The sequence below is a fragment of the Sporobolomyces koalae genome (genome assembly GCF_050403365.1).
Source record: "Sporobolomyces koalae JCM15063 DNA, S_koalae_JCM15063T_v1_ctg40, whole genome shotgun sequence".
In the NCBI taxonomy this organism is placed as follows: Eukaryota; Fungi; Basidiomycota; class Microbotryomycetes; order Sporidiobolales; family Sporidiobolaceae; genus Sporobolomyces; species Sporobolomyces koalae.
Window position 1 is genome coordinate 1 of NW_027481731.1, and position 17,886 is coordinate 17,886.

Genomic DNA, 17,886 nt, shown 5'->3' on the forward strand with positions numbered 1-17,886 from the left:
AGTACAGCTTGCTCCATAGCACCAGTAAGCTCGGGCAAGTCGCCGTAATGAAAAACGGAAAGCAGAGAAGAAGATACAATCAGAAAAAAAAGAGGGGGATCGGGTCGAGATCCGAGCGCACAGGTGCGCGTACAGTCAAGTACAGCACGCCCCATAGTACCAGTAAGCTCGGGCAAGTCGCCGTAATGAAAAACGGAGAGCAGAGAAGAAAATACAATCAGAAAATAAAGAGGGGGATCGGGTCGAGATCCGAGCGCACAAGTGCTTGTACAGCCAAGTACAGCACGCCCCAGAGCACCAGTAAGCTCGGGCAAGTCGCCGTAATGAAAAACGGAAAGCAGAGAAGAAGATACAATCAGAAAAAATAGAGGAGGTCGAGTCGAGATCCGAGCGCACAAGTGCTTGTACTGTCGAGTACAGCACGCCTCATGGTACCAGTAAGCTCGGGCAAGTCGCCGTAATGAAAAACGGAAAGCAGAGAAGAATATACAATCAGAAAAAAAAAGAGGCGTCCGGGTCGAGATCCGAGCGCACAAGTGCTTGTACAGCCAAGTACAGCTCGCCCCATAGCACCAGCAAGTCGACAGAAGAGTAGAGAGTCCGGAGAACCGAACAACGATCCCGTCTCGAGAGGTCGAGGTCAATGCGTCTGTCTCTAGGTCTCGTGCGAGACGCGGGTCCAGTCTCGCAGTCCTTCCTAGACAATGTCTGCCTCAATCAACCCTCGTTACTAGAAACCGAAGAGAAAGAATCTGCGCGGGATCCGAGCGTCAATTTGCATGCCGGGTCAAGTCATCGTGCTCGGAAGCAACCGGTCGATAGGAATGTAGGGCGCAAGCAGAAAGAAGTTCAAGTCAATCTCGCCGCCGCCGGTTTCACCGAATCTTTCGAAAGCCCAAAGGAGTCCAGACCCTCTGCGCGGGCCCATTTTTGGCAAGGCGGCCATGACGGTCCCTTGGTCTCGCCGTGAATGATCGAGGTCATTGACCTCTCGTCATTGCTCGTCATATCGAAATCTTGCTCTATGCATATTGAATCGCATATCTGGAGCTCTCGCTCATGCCTCCTCATTGCCTTTGTGACCTTCGGATGACTGTCAAATACAGTATATACCTGTATAAACTTCAATACATTGCGTTTGATCCGTGCGGCTATCCCGATTTTGACTGCAAGCAAGACCGTCTGGAGTGGCCTCGCTTACACGGTCAAACTCTCACAACGTTCGATAAACACACCTTTGACGACTTGCTCTCGCCATTGCGCGCAGCGCATTCTTCTTCAAGTGGCGGCTGGCGAGTGTTGCGGCGGCTTCAAGGACCGAGCGAGAACAGCGACACCTGACAGCCAAAGACAGAGGAAGAACGATCCGAGCGCAAAGATGTCCGTGACCTTTTCATGGACGGCTCCATCCGCACCGCCAGGCAGCAGAAACCCACTCGCGTCAAAGAGGCTCGCACAAGGTTGAACGGTATATAGATATCAGACTGGATACACGAGACAGAACAACCCATTCTTTTCGCCCACAATCCAAGCAGGTTCCTCGTTCGGGCTCGACGGCGGTGGCGCAAACTCGATCTGGTTGGGTTCAAACTCCCCTTGTGACTCTGATAGTGGGATACCGATCCCTTCCACCAACCCGACATTCCCAGATTCTTTCGTTGCACCCGAGTCGAGAGGCGGAGTCCACACGACCAACGATTTCGAGCCGGAAAGTATCACGAGCGATTCGTGTACTGGTTCGAATTCGAATTGTTTCGGAGGGTTGTTGAGGATGATGACGGTCTCGAGTCGAGGTCGGTTGAGATGCACGTTTGAAGCGTCGAGGAACGTAAATATGTACAAATGATTCGGGTACGATTCTGCGCAAGCTCTCGTGTCGTCAGCAACCCTAAGCAAAGTTCGATTCGGTATCTGGAGGACTCACGATTGTATCCGACCAACCAATTGGATTTTTTGCTCCACCTCAACTTGGACCACCCAATCTTGGGAAACGGCTTTGTCGCATCAACCGGCACGGCTTGCTCATTCGATACGACGAGCGGTGTGTCGACCTGGTCAACTAAAGGTTCGAGCTTTACAAATCAGGATCCACCGAGCATGTCGGACAAGCGAGACACTCTCACAGCTTATGATTCCTTTTCCTAAAGTATTCTTGACCCAGTCTGTTCCGGGTTCTCTCCAGACCGTCTGTATGGGAATACTGTTTAGTTCTTCGTTAGCTCAAGATGGGAAAAGGTCATCGAGCTCACAGTCGGATTCGATATTCTGATCGCTGGACATGATAGCTCGGCGACGACATTCCAGCTCGCTACCTTGCTCAATATCCGAATCTGTCTCAAGAAGATGTTCAACAGCTGATGCGATCATGAAAGGGCGTCGTACTCACTTTGCCATCGTACCCACCGACCGCGAGAAATAGGCCGTCTCGGGTCCACTCGACGCTCTTGATACCTAGTCCGACCCAACTCGAGACGCTGCGATCAACACGAGCGGGTTCTCGTCGAGGCCGAGACGCGTCATCCGAATCAGCTGTAGAATAGGGACTGAATGTCGACAGCAGTCTCCCGTCGAGAGAGTAGACGTGGAGGTAGTACTACGAGCGTATGAAATGCATCAGTTGTGGTCAAGCGCAGAGTCTAGAGGAGACAGCCGACGTGGGTGATAGAGGACCAAGCAGCGAGGTACCTGCCACATGGTGACCATTTCAGGCCGACGAGGTCACTGGTCGGATCTTGTATGACAATGTTCTGCACCCGAGAGAGCCGGATCAGTCCATTTGAGATTCGAGAATAGAGTTGCGCATGCATACTCGTATCAGGGTATAGTCGGACAGCGTGTCGTAAATTGCGATACAGTCTCGACTCGAATGTCGTTCGAGCAGGGCGAGGTAGCGCGCGTCGTCTCCCGACTGGAACGAATGACCTGGAGTAGTATTGACAGCGTGAGCTCGTATACGAAAGTAGGAGGAACAAGTCTGAGAGCGGACCTTGCGGAAAAGTGCATTTCGGCGACTGGATGTACAGCGGACGGGTCGGATCTTGCAGGCGGAAAAGAGATACTCGCAGCTAAGGGTTTACCGGTCAGTGTGGGATCGAGGAGGATCATGGCACTGTAGGGGCGTACGCGATTGTCGGTCCACGACAGGACGGTGCGGCCGGCCGGATCCCATGTCATGCCACAAGACCCTTCTTGTCCAATCTCGAGTTTTGCGACGGGATCGTCCTCGTTTGGATTCATAACCCATGCGAGTGCGAGGTTTGGGTTGTGCGCGAGGACATAGTGTCGCCCGATCACTACGTTGAACGTTGACGCGCTCGTGGTCGAAAGAGTCCACGTGCGGATCACTTGAAGGGTCGACTGCGACCTCAGAATCAGCTTGGAGCCATGAGTCGAGAGGATGGTGCCGGGACAGGACGCGACAAAGTGCGAGGTTGAATGTCGATCTACCACGCGAACGTCAGCGCATACAGGACAGGGCTGACTGGCTCACAGGCACTCACACAGCGGAGAGAGGTCATAGCTAGTCGCCATCCGGATCAAATCGCCCCCAGCGAGGAAGAACAGAAAGTCAGGGGTCAAACGCAGCGCAGCGTTTCTGATCAGTCGCGATTGTTGTTTTTCATCTCGCTCGGCTCGTACACTCGCGCAAGAGCCACTCCCGCCCCCTCGAGCACTTTTGATGAGCTCGTTGAGAAGAGTGCCGCCCCCAGGCGGTCCCACAACCCGGCGGCGAGTGCCGACGCCAACCTCGCTCAATCACCACAACAGCAGCAACAACTCGACCGCTTCCGCTCGATCAGGGTCCCAAAGGAAAGACCTCAACCTGTCGACTGGCAGTAGCAAAGGCGATGGCAACATCCAAGTCGTGGTCCGATGCCGGTACGTCCGCTTTCGTCGCTTCTCTCCTTCGCACAACCGATACTCACTCGTCACAATGCCATCCTCGCAGCGGTGTATCGCCGACCGAAGTCAGGCTCGACTCAAAAGTCGTCGCGACCGTACCCACCTCGAGGGGCACAACCGTTCATTTGACCGACCCCTCCCCGGCACTCCCCTCGACCTCGTCTGCAACCATGACAACTGCGTCTTCCGCCGGCCCGACCGGCACAGCCAACCTTCCTCGCTCGTGGGATTTTGGAACGAGAGCTCTCGCGGATGGAACTGCCAAGGGAAACGTTTATGGGCCCGATGCAAAGCAGGCCATGCTGTACGACGAGGTGGCGAAACCAATCCTCGAGCAAGTCCTCGAAGGGTACAACTGTACCATCTTTGCGTACGGTCAAACCGGTACGGGCAAGACGTACACGATGGAAGGCGACCTTTCGCCCAACGGCGCGACCTTTCACGACGAAGCGGGAATCATCCCGCGCACGCTATACTATCTGTTTGATCACTTGTCGAAATCGGCGCAAGAGTACACCGTCAAGTGCTCGTACGTCGAGCTGTACAACGAGGAATTGCGCGACTTGAACGCGCGCGACGATGCGACCGCACCCACTGGCGGACTCCGGATCTACGATGAACAACCCAGCTCGAAATCGTCCGCCTCGGCTTCGTCTTCCTCGTCATCAGCATCGTCAAACAGCACATCTGCAGCAACCTCGTCATCTGGCGGTTCAGTCAGGATCGAAGGGCTCGAAGAGACGTTTATTACGGATGCCGAGGAAGGACTCGAAGTGCTGCGCAGGGGTAGCATGCGACGTATCAGTGCTTCGACCAACATGAACGAACGATCATCGTACGTTTCTACACCCGATCAACAAGTGCACGGGTCCTGACATGCTTACGGGTCTCTCTCTTTTGGTTTTCCTCCGGCAGACGGTCTCACTCGATCTTCACCATTCTGGTACACTCGAAGGACTCTCCCGCCACTCCAACCTCGTCATCTTCTGCAGCTGCGAGCGCGACATCACAATCATTGCTCAAAGTCGGCAAGCTCAACCTCGTCGATCTCGCAGGATCCGAGAATGTCGCGCGATCGGGAGCAGTGCAGGGCCGGGCAAGAGAAGCTGGCAGGATCAATGTCAGCTTGTTGGCGCTCGGCCGCGTAATTAACATGCTTTCAGGCACATCGGCACTCGACGGCGAGAAGAAGGGTCACATTCCCTATCGGTAAGAACCTCCACTGGGTCGATCGAGAGACGAGAGCATCGCTGACAGTTTCGAGAGCGACACTAGAGAATCGAAACTGACTCGCCTTCTGCAAGACTCCCTGGGCGGCAACACTAAAACCACAATCATTGCGACGATCTCGCCCACTTCTTTCGAAGAAACGGCTTCGACCCTCAGCTACGCTTTGCAAGCAACGAGCATTCAAAATCGACCTGAAGCGAATCGCAAGATTGGCAAAGACGTGGTCCTGAATCAAATCATGTCCGAGATGAGCAGGGTCAAAACCGATCTCAAGGTAGGCGGGTGCCGTTCGATCCGACTTGACATTCTCCGCGCTCACAAATTCTGATGAACAGGCCGCGAGGGGTTCCGAAGGCTATTACGTCTCGCGCGAGACTCTCGATGAACTCGACCTCGAGCGACAACACTACAAGACTTCGTCGCAGCAGCACGTTGAATCTCTCGCTGAACTCGAGATCCTGCGTTCCGAACTCCAATCGACGCGAGACCAGCTCGAACAGAACGTGCGCGCATTGTCCAAAACGAAAGAGTCGCTTCGACTCACGAAGGAGGACCTCGGAGTCTCCGAGTCGAGTTTGGAGCACACTCGGAGAGAACTCGAGCTCGTCAAGGTCGAGAACGAGAGCCTCAAGTGTTTGACGGACGCGTGGGAGGTCAGTCGCAAGGGATGGAAGGAAGAGACGGAAGACGCATTGCAGGACGTGCAAGGGTTGCGGGAAAAACTCGGTACGCTCACTCTTCTCATTTGCCTGATCTCCTCGGGCGTAACGATTGACCTTTTGGAACGAGAATATCAGCTCGCAAGAGTCTGGTCGAGGAAGCGAATCTGTCGATGCTCTCGCACGCATCGTCGTTCATAGCAACCCGCACCTCGGAGATTACGGCACAAACGACAAAACTCCGCAAGGCGCAATCCGAGTTTGTGTGGTCGATCGAGGCAAGACTCGCAGAGTACTTCAAGCGTCAGGAAACAAAGTGGCAGGATGACCAAAGCTCGATCGAGTCGATGCTCACAGGCGTCGCAAAAGGGCTCGACGTGATAGTACAACGGCAGACAAACACGAATGGAGAATGGCAGCAGTACCGAGAAGCGATCGAGCAGACGTGCATGCGAGTGTATAGCCGGATCGAAGCAGATGCCAGGCAACTCGTACGGGAACAGGCAGAGTTGGAAGAGACGCTGCGGAACGAGCTGGACCGGCATGTGCAAGAGGCGAGTTATATTACTCGTTTCCTTTGCCTCGTCAGATACTGACTGAAACGTTTTGCGTGTCTCGCAGACATCGGAGCACCTAGAAGAGATCGTTCAGCCGATACAACAGCTCCATAGCGAATGCATGGCCCGACTTGCAGAAGATGCCTCGCTACTGTCGATACTGTCAAAGCAGGATGCCGAAGCACTCTTGGCCGAGGTAAGTCCCGTCATTCGTTCTGGCGAGACGATATATTGAGGCTCTGATTCGTCATGACAGAACGCATTCTTGAAGCACGTCGTGTCGGAACTGGAAACTGCGTTCGAGACCGAACAAGCTCGACAGGCGTCCGAAGAAGCGACAATCCTCGCTCGGGTTCAAGCCGAACTCGCGAATGCAACCCTTCGTCGGCAGCAGGCCATGCGGGAAACGTTCGAATTGGTGCAGCAAAGTATGATCCAGAGAGGAGCGGAACGAGACGCGGCGGCTTCTGAGCGGTCGATAGCGATGCAGCACCTTGCCGACGACAACAGCGTCGTACGAAACGAATTGGAAAAGGCGATCGAGCGTTGCGAAGGAGCCAAGGCGCATGGTCTTGAGGTCAGGCCGACATTCTCTTGCGTCGTCTCGATCAACGCGCTGATTCTAGATGGGTGCGAAACAGCAATCCGCGACGTCAATCGACCTCGTGCGGCAGCTCGTGTCGTCGCAGGCCTCATCGGCCGAACAATCTCGTAACAGGCAGCTCGAGACGTTGCTGAACGCGGCGTCGTTTGTCCACGAGACGAGCAAAGCATGTCAGTCACAACTTTCGTTGTTCTTGATTCTCTGGGAAAAGGCCTGACCCGAGAACAATGCAGCTCGAACGAGCGAGGCGCAAGCATCGCGACAGTCGCATACGGCGATTCGAGGCCTCATCGCTCAAACTCGCGACGCCTTCGCGTCTTGGTCCGTCTCAAGCGATAGCAATCGCCAAGATGCTCAAGCAATTACGGAGACGGCGCTCGAGACGGTGAGAACTTGCCCATACATTTCACCAGCGATTCTGGCGCTGACTGTTTCGCGAGCTCGATCGCAGGTTGGTAATTTCGCCAACTTGGCTGCTCGAGCAGTCTCGAGTGTCAACATTTGCAACGATGGTCTCGCTTCGGAGCTGCAAGCCGACTTGCAGCGTCGCGTGCGGCACGACGTGCCGACTGGATCGACCCCGAGGCCGAAGGAGCGTCCAATCGACCGCATGTTGCCGCTGATCGATCTCGACTCATCCGACCGACCGAGTGTGCTCGAGACTCTACTCAAAGCTCGTGATGCCGACCTCGCTGCTTCACTCGCTGCTGACGAACAACGCAACGTCGAAGATGGCGACGATCAACCGGCGGTTCTGGGCAGTATGGCACGGTCGCCATCTCTCGAAGTCGTCTCTTTGCCGCCAATTGGACCTCGAGCGTCATCATCATTCGTCACGCAAGTAGGTAAAGGAGAACCGATGACGAGAAGGAGTCGAGTGCTCGGCGAACGCGATTCGAACGTGCTCACGACCGCACCGGTGCACCGGAAACCGCTCGCAAAGCGCCCAGTCAAACGATCTGTTGTCTAGATTGCGTCTCGAGTGTACATATTCTCCGACTGTTGTAGCTGTTTATCATCGTCGTCAATGCATCTAATCGTGAATACAATCCATTTGCATTGATTTTCCCTCTTTCTTCCGCGCGCGACAATGGGTTTCGAGCGCGTCGCGCTGTACCCGCTGCACGTCGCAGTATTGGCCACGCTACACGTCGTATTCGCCTCGATCCGACTTGCCCGAGTCGTCGTCCGACTGCAACCTTCTCGTCATCGCGATCAGTCAATCCTCGCCTGCCCTTCTCCCTCTGCCGACCTCGCCAGTGAACGGTGGAACAAAGTACCGCGTCACCTAGCAGTGATACTCGCACCTACGAAATGGAGACCAGGCAGCGAGCAGGATTTGTCGAACAAGCGGCAGCAGTTGAACGAACTGATCCGAGCCTGCAAGCATCTCGGGATTGCCGAGCTCAGTGTATATGACCGAGACGGTAAGCTACCAGCGATGCATCGTCAAAATGCGAGCGGTCAATTAGCTGACGAGTCGTTCTCAGGTCTTCTCGTCTCGAACGCTCACTCGCTTGCCAACCTTGACCCGTTGCACCCTTTCATACTGAAACCGACCAGCGACGAATCTCCAATTGTGACCCTCGTTCCCGCCGCGAGTCCTACACCGAATCGTGATCAGGGCTTGTCTACACTTGACGACGAATCTCTTGAAAATGCGTCATCTGACGAGAACGGTTCGCTCCCACTCCCTCTAGTCAAGAGCATGCATCTCTTTACGTGTATTTGAACATCCCTGACCATCTGTCGATCGCTTCAGGATCAGCAACGCTCGTTTCAGACGGAACCTCGACTCCAAAATCGTCTTCCTCGTTCACGCTTCGACTCTTGTCCCGTGAAGCAGGTCGACCTCAACTCGCCCACGTCGCGCGAAAACTAGCACTGAATCGAGCAACTGAACTCGATCGAGACCTCGTGCCTCTGACCTCGGAAAAAGTCGCCCAAGTGATCGATGGTGCGTCCGGAAATCGCTCGCTTCCTTGTGATATGACTCTAGATGAGCTGACGTATCTTATCATTCTCTTCATGCCTTGACAGCGTTCCCTCTACCAGAACCTGACCTGTTGTTCGTGTTTGGAGGGTCTTACCTACGATTGTCTGGGTTCCCGCCTTGGCAGATTCGTCTGTCAGAAATGTAGTGAGTCTCTTTCTCTCTCCCTCGAATCCTCCTATCCTCAGAAACCCCTTGTTTTCGGCCTTTTTCTGACAAATGAGACACAATCATGTACGTTTCCAGTCATTACGCATTCCCGGCCTGGTTGCCGAGTCCCCCACTCGATTATTCGATCCTGAGGAAAGCGTTGGACGTGTATGGAAAAGCAGAAATGAGATTGGGACGATAACGACATGAATCTCTTGGTGTGCAACATGTCAAAAGCTGAGCGCACTTCGTAACTAGGTACTTATTTGGACCAGCTCTGCGGATGCGAGAGACGGAGAGACTTTTGAGCAAAAGGCGTGATGAACGAGACAGGTTTACAAGCTGAAAATGTTGTACAGCAGAAGAAGGATAACCGAGGAGCACTGAAAAGAGATTTCTTCTGCAGCGGAGAGTCAAGAGAACATAGGGAAGATGGGGAATGTCGCCAGCTGGGTAGAAAAGTCGGAATTTTTTTCTGGGCGTGAGGCGAACAAGAAGAGGGGCTGGATTGAGGGGAGCGTAGGACGCAGGCAGGTGTGGCAAAGAGGGCGGAACTGAGATTGGTCGCGTGAGTTGAGAGGTGTGTGGGAGGGGAAAAAAAGGCAGATAGTGAACACAAGCAAGAGAAAGCGAAAGAGGTGCGTGATGATAAAGATCGAGACGGAAAGACCACCGAGAGGGAGAGAAAGAGCCAGAAAAGGACGGCGGACTGGATTTTTCTAAGCGGGACCTGCTGCTGCTTGAGACAACCTTCGTCGAGTCTTTGCGAGTTCCCGTTTGAGCTGAGCCGTATCGAGAGGCTATGAGATAAATCAGAGTCGCGTGAGTTCTGGAAACCAAAAGTATCCATGGTGCATTGCGATCTCACCTTGAGCAGCTCGAACGCGCACAGCAGGTCTTCAGAAACCGACATGACGGCTCCAAAGTTGTCAAACTCGCCTGCAATATAACCAGGAACCTCATCAGTCGAATCGAGGAGGTAAGTCTTGCCGGAGTCTGAGAAAACGCACCGCAGTAATTTGGCGCAGAAAAGATCGTCACCAGCGTCCGCTCGTTCCAGAACTCGTACCCATCTGTTTATAGCGCAGCAGCGAGATCGTGTGAGTCTTGGACAACCTCTTTGATAGACATTCGAGAGAAAATAGTTGCGAATAGCGCACCTTCGACGACCATGTGCGCGCGGCAGATCAAGTCAAAGTCGTACCGGGCCAAGAACGATCCAATCACCGTCTTGCCGAAACAGTAGCTCACGCCACGTTCATTGTCCTCCCAATCGAGTGCCGTGTCGCTCGGATCACTCCACAACAGGTCGTTGAGCAACCCGTAATCGGGCACGTCGGTCGGTCGAGATATCCGGCGAATATCGTCCATCGACTGCAAGCTCGGCGAAAGGCCTCCGTGTACACAGAAGATTTTGGATGCGACGACTGCTGCGATCGGGAGGCAGTTGAACACGTCGATGAACGTTTTCCAGATCTTGATGTTGCACCTTCGTTTGCACTCGTCGTAAAAACCGTACACTGCAGAACGCATTCGACATGTCAGACACCTCTGTTGGGCAAGGCTAGAGTTTGTTTGAGGAATAACGTGCCTCGCGTGACGTTTGCACATTCGTGGTTCCCTCGCAAAAGGAAAAAGTTCTCGGGGTACTTGACCTTGTAGCACAGGAGGAGCAGGATTGTCTCGAGACTCTGCTTGCCGCGGTCGACGTAGTCACCCAGGAACAGGTAGTTGGCCGAGGGTGGGAACCCGCACATCTCGAACAACCTGATCAAGTCGCTGTACTGGCCGTGCACGTCCCCGACAATCTTGACCGGAGGAGACAGTTCGATCAGGGTCGGTTGCGACAGGAACACTTCGCGCGCAGCTTGACAGATTGCGGTGATCTCGGCGTTCTTGAGACAAACCGATTTCGTGACTTTGCCCGAGTATCCCGCGTCGAGCAGTCGCGAGATCATGTCGTCAACGTCAAACACGTTCCCGCCCGCGCTCCCTTTCGGTCCCGAAGTCGGCGAGGTCGACAAGAGGGTCGACGTACCGACGTTCGATGGTGCTCCACCTCCGGGCACGAGCGATGCTGGAACAGAACCGGAAGCCGCGTTGCCGGCGATCGTGGATCCTCCAGCCGAGTTCCCTGCGATCGCCATCGGGTTCGACAAGATGGTTTGCGTCGGGGTGGCCGTTGCCGAGGATGAAGCCGGATCGGCGAACGCGTTCGACGAGAACGTGGACGAAGTCGGAGTCGCGGCAGACGACGAAGACGCAGATGCTGCAGCTGCAGACAGGTTCGCGTTCGATGTCGTTGGGGTCTTGGACAGGGTCGCGTTCGTGTGAGTCGAACTTCGGGATTTGGAAGGAGTGAGTGCGACGCCAACATTGGATCCACTCGCTCCTGCCGACTCCGAGTTGCTGCCTGCTTGAGCAGCGTCGTACGAGTCGGAATGGCCTGAGGTCGATGCGGGCGGAGCTGCCGTGGACTGACTAGCGCTCCTCGACCTCGACTTCTTCTCTTTCGATGAACTGTTGCCCATGGTTCACTCGTCGGGACTAGTTCCCGTGCGAGTGTCGAGTTCGATAGAAGCGAGCCGGCGCGGGTGGGGTGCGAGAGTTTGTGCGAGCGAGGCGAACCCTTGTGTGGAGTGGTGCTGATGATGCACTATGATGATGCGGTCTGATCGCAACTCGTGAGACGCCCAGTCGATGGTAGCCGGTACGTCGTGGTTTGGTCGTAAAGGTCGCGAGGCGTGGTGTGCTGGCGGCGAGGCAATGCACGGGCAACTTGGTCGTGACAGCCCCCCTGGAGCGCCGGCCTCGACGTCGGATCGCAATTGTCTTGGGCAAGGCATTTCAACTTTCTCATTCTCTCGATCAACCCATACGGAACGATAGTCGCTGAGCATTGCACACATACAGATTCGAAGCTCGGAGAGACAGACAAAGATAGACGTAAAAAAAGGAGTGGGAAAAGATCAAACGGGGACAGAGAGAGAGAATCGTTTTCTAGTCGAGCTTCGTTTGGCCTTGCGAGTTCGAGGATGAAGACAACATTGGAAGGATCGACTCTTTGCGTTCCTTTCTGAGCTGACGTTGTTTCGCACTCTGCTCGACCGAAACCAGGTAGGACGAGTTGCCGCTTGCGCCCGCGCTCGTCTTTTTCTTGAGCGGCCTGCCTCTCCGTCCCGACCTGAGAGCGAGGATAGTCAGCTGTGTGATCGAAAACGCTAGACCGGGCCGAGGAAGAAACCCGTGTTCTCGCGAGACTCAACTCGTAACCTTTGCCAGAGTAGTCCAACACCTCGTCTAGCGCGCTCTTCATCAACCTCGGTTGTGCGACGTAGTCGATTCCATTGTTCAGGATACTGTGCGTCGCAACCGCGAGCAGCACGATCGAGAACACGGCGAGCTTCTTGAGCGACGCGACGTATTCTACACCCGAGGAAGACGTATCAGCCTCGATTCTTCCGACATTGAAGGAAAAGGGGGAGAGCGCACCCGAGATAAAGGTTGGGAACATGATGATCGAGACGAGCAGCGACAAGGTGGCCAAAACGACCCACGGTGCGGCGCGAATGCCCAAGTCTCGCTTGTCCTGCAACCAGTCGGCGACATCTCCATTCGCGAACGAGACGTCCCGCGTTCGACGTGGTTGCCAGGTTCCCGTCACCAAGTCGTACGCGTCCTGTCGTGGCCCATCGAGGAAGTTGTTCTTGACGTATCGCATGAGCGAATTGATCCCGTCCTGCAACGCACCCTCTTTCGATCGTTTGCCAGTCCTGGGAATTGGCGATGACTGTCAGCAACAGACATTGTAGCTACAAGAGACAGTGAAGAAAGGCTCACCGAGTGTAGTCGGTCTTGAGCGCGCCCGTACCCGAGTACGCTTTCGAAACCGTATCGGCGTTGTCTGCCCAAACTGCTCACAATCACCGCACATGAATCAGTCGATGCTCGAGACGAGGGGAAGAGATCATAGAAAGGCACTGTTTCTGAACAGGTTGAGGAATTGAGGGTGTTCGTCGACCGATTCTTTGACGCTCAAGACTCCAATCTCTCGCAATTGGTTGTTGAGTACCCATTTCGCAAGCGCAGACTGTACGACATTCGTACGATCGAGACTGTATGTTTGACATGTCAGTCATCACGATTGTATGCTTGCTCTTGAGAGGTTTGGCGCACCAGTCCATGCAGTTGGTGCGGACAACCGAACTCTGCTTGACCTGGGCTTGGTTCGCCGACGAAGTGTCGTGATAAAAGTACCTGCAACGCTTGTTCCAGGATTTCAGCGCGATCTCTCGGGATGAAGTGAAGAAGGAACTACTGACGCTTGTTTCTTGAGTTGCTCGTCCAACGAATCGATCAACCCACCGACGCGGTCGAAGCGCAAACCTTTGCACTCGTGGTGAAAGTCAAAGTAGACGTAGTTGACCCGGTTGTTGTTCAACCCTTGCAACGCGCGTTCGTACGCCTCCTTGACCGGTTTCTCGTACCCTTTCTGGTTGACCAAGTTGATCAAGATCTGGTCACCGTACAGCGAGACTTGCTGATCAAAGTGTCTCGAGAGCGATTCGATCTGGTGGGTTTCAAGAAACGTTCAGGGGATGCAGGTGAAGCGAGAGAAGGATCGGGAAAACTTTACAGTCGACGAAAGGTCCATGATCTTGAGGTCCGGTTTGTACCGCAGGTTGTTGATCTCGGCCCAGTACACGGGCACACTGCCGCGCGTCTGGACAAAACCGAACCGGATGTCACCTCGGATCGAGTCGCGCGAAACGACTTCGTTCGTGTTGGTGTCGAGCAAGACGATCTGTTCCGTCTCGTTGAAGTTCGACACGTTGCCGTTCTGGTCGATTCCGCGCGAGAAGTAGCGCGTGCCGGCACGGTATCGGTTGCGACGCGATACGAGGCCAAATTGGAACGGGCGTCCATTGATCGTGGTCGTTTTGAACTCGAGGAAGCCAAACATGACGGGCAGGATGAACTTGCTGTACTGTTGATCGACAGGCAAGAGTGAGCCGATGTGGAGGGGAAACGATTCGTGGCACTCACGTCTTGTTCGGTTCCCGTGGTGGTCGCATCGATGAGCCTCTGGTGCAAGTGCTTGTTCCAGAAGAACCGGTCATCGGCCTATCGAGGGTGTTTGATCAATCGCAAGAAACGAGGTACGAGAGAGAAGGAACGAGACTTGCGGTCTCCCACAGGGGTTTCTGCCTCGAGTCGGGAGTTTGCTCTTGCAACCTCGTCGTGACGTTCCAGCCCGAGTTGTACGTAAAGTAGAACGGGGCCGAGTACAGGTGGGTCTTAATCAGGCCGAGGAGGTACGTCTCTTGCGGCTGGTGGAGCAGCTCGCCCGAGTGGGTGCGCTGGATCGGGTAGACGGCAAAGTCGGTCGCCGAGTAGACGGTCGTCGAGAGGATCTTGGTGACCTTGGTGCGCTTGGTGATGACGATCAGGTAGTCGGCTAGCGTGAGAAGAGCAAAGTCAGTGGAATCCGGCAACTCGGCGAGGGGAGGTCGGCTCTTACAATCGAGGAGCGAGATGATGCCAAACACGCCAAACACTTTGGTCTCTTGGTCGCATCGTTTCGGCAGGATCGCGCCGGCTGCGAGGTGGAGCAAGACCGTGCCGTCATCAGCATCCAATGTCGCTTGGAGGGGAACTCATGCGACGATAGGGTAGGATGTACTCACGTTGTACGTTGAGCTGGTTCGAGGTGCGGCTGATGGTCAGGGTCTGGGGCTTATCCGAGGTCGAGTGTTCGCCGATCAGAGTGTATGCTTCGTTCGAGATGAACAGCCGGTACTCTTGATGGACCGACATGGTGTACTGATTGCTCTTCCGCTCCTGTCCCAAGTGGATGAGTGGCGCTGGTGACCGAGAGAAGGGCGGCGCGAGATGAACACCGCCCGAGTTGATTCAATTGCTTCACTAAGCCAACTCCGGCGTCTCTCTTACCTTCGGCTCGACCACAGACGATCCTTTCGTACGTCACATGATGGCGAGTACGACCGTGATCGACCCGCATGTCACGTTCGCACACCTCGAGCTGAACATTGAGCCGTTCATCAAGAACTCGCTCGCGATCCGACTCGACACGGACGCCCAGCTGTGCCCTGCATTCACAACCACCAACTCGTGTCCGAACGGCGCGCAATGTCCGTACCGCCACACCACCCCGGCCCCGCTCAACTTTCAGCCGCCGACTCCGATCCCCTCGTCTGCACATGCCCGCACCGTGTGCAAGCACTGGCTGCGGGGCCTGTGCAAGAAGGGCGCGGGGTGCGACTTTATGCACGAGTACCACTTGCGCAAGATGCCCGAATGTTGGTTCTTTGCCAAGTACGGCTTTTGTTCGAACGGCGACGAGTGCATGTACCTGCACGTCACCGAAGACATGCGAGTCCGCGAGTGCCCACGCTTCCGCAAAGGCTTCTGTCCCCAAGGTGAGCGCGAGAGAGCGACAATGCAATCGACTTGTTTGCTGACGCAAGATTATCTCCTGTTCTCCAGGTCCCGACTGCGAGCTGAAACACATCCGGTCCGTCATCTGTCCCGACTACGTGACTGGGTTCTGTAGACTAGGACGAGAGTGCCCCCTTGGACAGTGAGTTCCCTTCTTTCCTTTCTGTCTGCCCACAAAGTTCGAACGTGATTCGCTAACGAATGCCACTCGATTCGACAGTCCCAAATTCGACGCGGAGCCTGAACCTCCAGCCTCCTCAACTCGAATTCCCGACGTGTCGGGAGCGCGGTTCTTGCCGGAGGCGTCGTTCCGATTGTACCGCAAAGACTGGCTCGACTTTGCGAGCGACCCGACCGGTCGCAGTGGAACTGGCGCGACAAATTGGACCAACAACAACAACAACAACAACAATCAGAATCAGAATCAACATCAAGGTGCCAACACGTACAACAATGGCGGCGATGGTCAACAGAGACAGGGCAGGAGGGATTTGCGGGAAGTGACATGTTACAAGTGTGGTCAACAAGGTCATTTTGCAAACCAGTACGTCTTTCCTCATCTCCTTGTGCTTGAGCCGCAGATTCTGACCGATCTTCCAATTCTTCTTTGCATAGTTGCCCGAATCCAATGGTTGTGAGTTATTGGTCGCCCTGTTCTTCCTGCTTCTAACACGGTTGTCCTGACTGATTAAACGTTCTTGCTCAAACAGCCCGGTCAACGAGGTCCACCACGGAATCAACGGGATCAGAACCAAGGTGGTGGAGGCAGTGGTCTACCCTATTAGCGAACCGACTCGCGCCTATTCCCGCTACCTTTCCTTCCTACCCGCTATCAGCTAATTTGCGCTCAAGTCGTTCGCCCGTTCTTTCTCGAAAAATTCGCAAGAATCTCCTCGCCGACTGTTCTTTCTCGTTTTTTTCTCTCGTCGTTAGTTTCCGGGACTCTCTCTTGCTCAAAATGTTGTAACGCTATGTACTATAGGGGTCCACCTTCCCATATACCTTTGAAAATGCACTTCGAATAGAAAACGATCCATGTGTGAACGCCTAGACGTCGGTCAAGACAGTGATCCAGTACGAACGCAAAAGGTCCGTAATATAATGCAATTTTGTTGGAGCGTCTGTCCCAGTGCGATCGTCCACAGATTGTCCTTTCGAGCAAGCTTGATTCCGAGCGATGATGAGAAGGGGAAGAAGGATCCCGAAGCAGACGAGAAGCGTTCGAAACAGAACCGTAGAAGAAGGAGATGACTGAAAGAGCATGTCGAAGCCGCAAGGGAGAGAGAGACAGCAGGTCAGAGGAAGAGGGCAAGCGCGATCAGGCGAAGGAAATTGGAATGCAGACGCGGGCCGCGGGGCAGCAAGTGACGATCAGCAGTACTTAGCGCGAGTGTCTCTCAGACGGTGACACGTTTCAGGGTAATCGAGTAGCATAAGTTTGATTTCATGAGCGAAAGAGCAAGTACTGACAAAAGAGATGGCAACGCAAGCAAGCGAGAGTGCGCAAAAGCAGAAGAGAGAATGAGCGAACCAACGGAGAGCAGCAGAGTACAGCCCGAGACAGTGTAAGGGTGGCAGTCGTGCAGTATTCGCCGGAGAGCAAGACGTAAGAGCAAGATGGGTCGCGTCTCCAGGCTCGGAACAGTACTGTTGAAGCTGAGGATCGCGACGCCGAAGTCTGAGCAAGCGGTTCCAACCGAGGTGAGATCGAGATCGGCTTGGTGGAACGGAGTCAGCAGCCTCAGTCCAGAGGCTCCTCAACGTGATGCTTCCAGGGTTATGACTGCGAGTGAGAGGCGGGAATTGCTGATCAGCACCTTGCACGTAGAGGAGGCGTAAAGCGGTGGGGGCTGAGAGTTCGTGGCTACAAGCACCGACAGATCAGCTGCCAGGCCCGTCGGTGGTGCAAGGCAGGCGAGTCAGAGCGACGCGAGATAGGGGGACAGGAGTTTAGATGACTCCAGGAGCCACGCGTCAGACGATCGATGACTCAATATTTTTCTTCTTTCTCGCTCCCCGCGAGACGGACGCTCAGCACGAACCGCCTGTCGTCTCCCTCATCGTCCCCGCACTTCACCTCTCTCCCTCTCCCTCGTCTCTCTCTCTCTCTCGTTTCACCTCCCATCTCGCCACTCCTCTGCGTCCCCTCCCTCATTCATTCGCACTCCGCAGGCGCTCGGGACAACCCCGCAAACGCTCGAGTAGCCTCCCACTTCTCTGGATCGTCAGTACCTCAAATCTTCCGCGACTGGGCGCCGACTATATTGGGCTTGCTCCAGCAATCTGACCCTCCCTCTCCGTTGACCATAGCTCCGGATCAGCCACGCGTCA

The 17,886-nt window shown here is 54.7% G+C and overlaps 6 protein-coding genes across 6 annotated transcripts; 3 read left to right on the forward strand and 3 right to left on the reverse strand.

Annotated features, from left to right (window-relative positions):
* Window positions 1-1,479: 1,479 nt before the first annotated feature.
* Window positions 1,480-3,531, reverse strand: JCM15063_006072 (uncharacterized protein; the record flags this gene model as incomplete). The annotated part of the gene is made up of 9 exons (XM_076680540.1): window positions 1,480-1,859; window positions 1,925-2,059; window positions 2,124-2,187; window positions 2,250-2,330; window positions 2,387-2,593; window positions 2,655-2,747; window positions 2,810-2,922; window positions 3,078-3,443; window positions 3,501-3,531. The coding sequence occupies 9 exons, from the start codon at window positions 3,529-3,531 to the stop codon at window positions 1,480-1,482; spliced, it is 1,470 nt and encodes a 489-aa protein (XP_076532280.1).
* Window positions 3,532-3,679: 148 nt separating this feature from the next.
* JCM15063_006073 (uncharacterized protein) lies at window positions 3,680-7,923 on the forward strand (the record flags this gene model as incomplete). Its single annotated transcript, XM_076680541.1, has 11 exons — window positions 3,680-3,879; window positions 3,950-4,738; window positions 4,819-5,112; window positions 5,161-5,407; window positions 5,469-5,859; window positions 5,931-6,346; window positions 6,414-6,545; window positions 6,606-6,926; window positions 6,991-7,123; window positions 7,187-7,338; window positions 7,405-7,923. The coding sequence occupies 11 exons, from the start codon at window positions 3,680-3,682 to the stop codon at window positions 7,921-7,923; spliced, it is 3,594 nt and encodes a 1,197-aa protein (XP_076532281.1).
* Window positions 7,924-8,043: 120 nt separating this feature from the next.
* NUS1 (ditrans,polycis-polyprenyl diphosphate synthase) lies at window positions 8,044-9,298 on the forward strand (the record flags this gene model as incomplete). The annotated part of the gene is made up of 5 exons (XM_076680542.1): window positions 8,044-8,380; window positions 8,444-8,632; window positions 8,716-8,910; window positions 8,994-9,093; window positions 9,193-9,298. The coding sequence occupies 5 exons, from the start codon at window positions 8,044-8,046 to the stop codon at window positions 9,296-9,298; spliced, it is 927 nt and encodes a 308-aa protein (XP_076532282.1).
* A 517-nt stretch (window positions 9,299-9,815) lies between these two features.
* JCM15063_006075 (uncharacterized protein) lies at window positions 9,816-11,627 on the reverse strand (the record flags this gene model as incomplete). The annotated part of the gene is made up of 5 exons (XM_076680543.1): window positions 9,816-9,896; window positions 9,965-10,035; window positions 10,107-10,169; window positions 10,257-10,616; window positions 10,688-11,627. The coding sequence occupies 5 exons, from the start codon at window positions 11,625-11,627 to the stop codon at window positions 9,816-9,818; spliced, it is 1,515 nt and encodes a 504-aa protein (XP_076532283.1).
* Window positions 11,628-12,096: 469 nt separating this feature from the next.
* JCM15063_006076 (uncharacterized protein) lies at window positions 12,097-14,913 on the reverse strand (the record flags this gene model as incomplete). Its single annotated transcript, XM_076680544.1, has 12 exons — window positions 12,097-12,280; window positions 12,363-12,522; window positions 12,589-12,869; window positions 12,937-13,009; window positions 13,078-13,211; window positions 13,273-13,353; window positions 13,419-13,666; window positions 13,733-14,083; window positions 14,143-14,220; window positions 14,283-14,554; window positions 14,618-14,695; window positions 14,784-14,913. The coding sequence occupies 12 exons, from the start codon at window positions 14,911-14,913 to the stop codon at window positions 12,097-12,099; spliced, it is 2,070 nt and encodes a 689-aa protein (XP_076532284.1).
* A 172-nt stretch (window positions 14,914-15,085) lies between these two features.
* Window positions 15,086-16,340, forward strand: JCM15063_006077 (uncharacterized protein; the record flags this gene model as incomplete). The annotated part of the gene is made up of 5 exons (XM_076680545.1): window positions 15,086-15,536; window positions 15,604-15,697; window positions 15,776-16,099; window positions 16,171-16,189; window positions 16,266-16,340. 5 exons carry the CDS (start codon window positions 15,086-15,088, stop codon window positions 16,338-16,340), a joined length of 963 nt encoding a protein of 320 aa, XP_076532285.1.
* Between the last annotated feature and the right edge of the window lie 1,546 nt (window positions 16,341-17,886).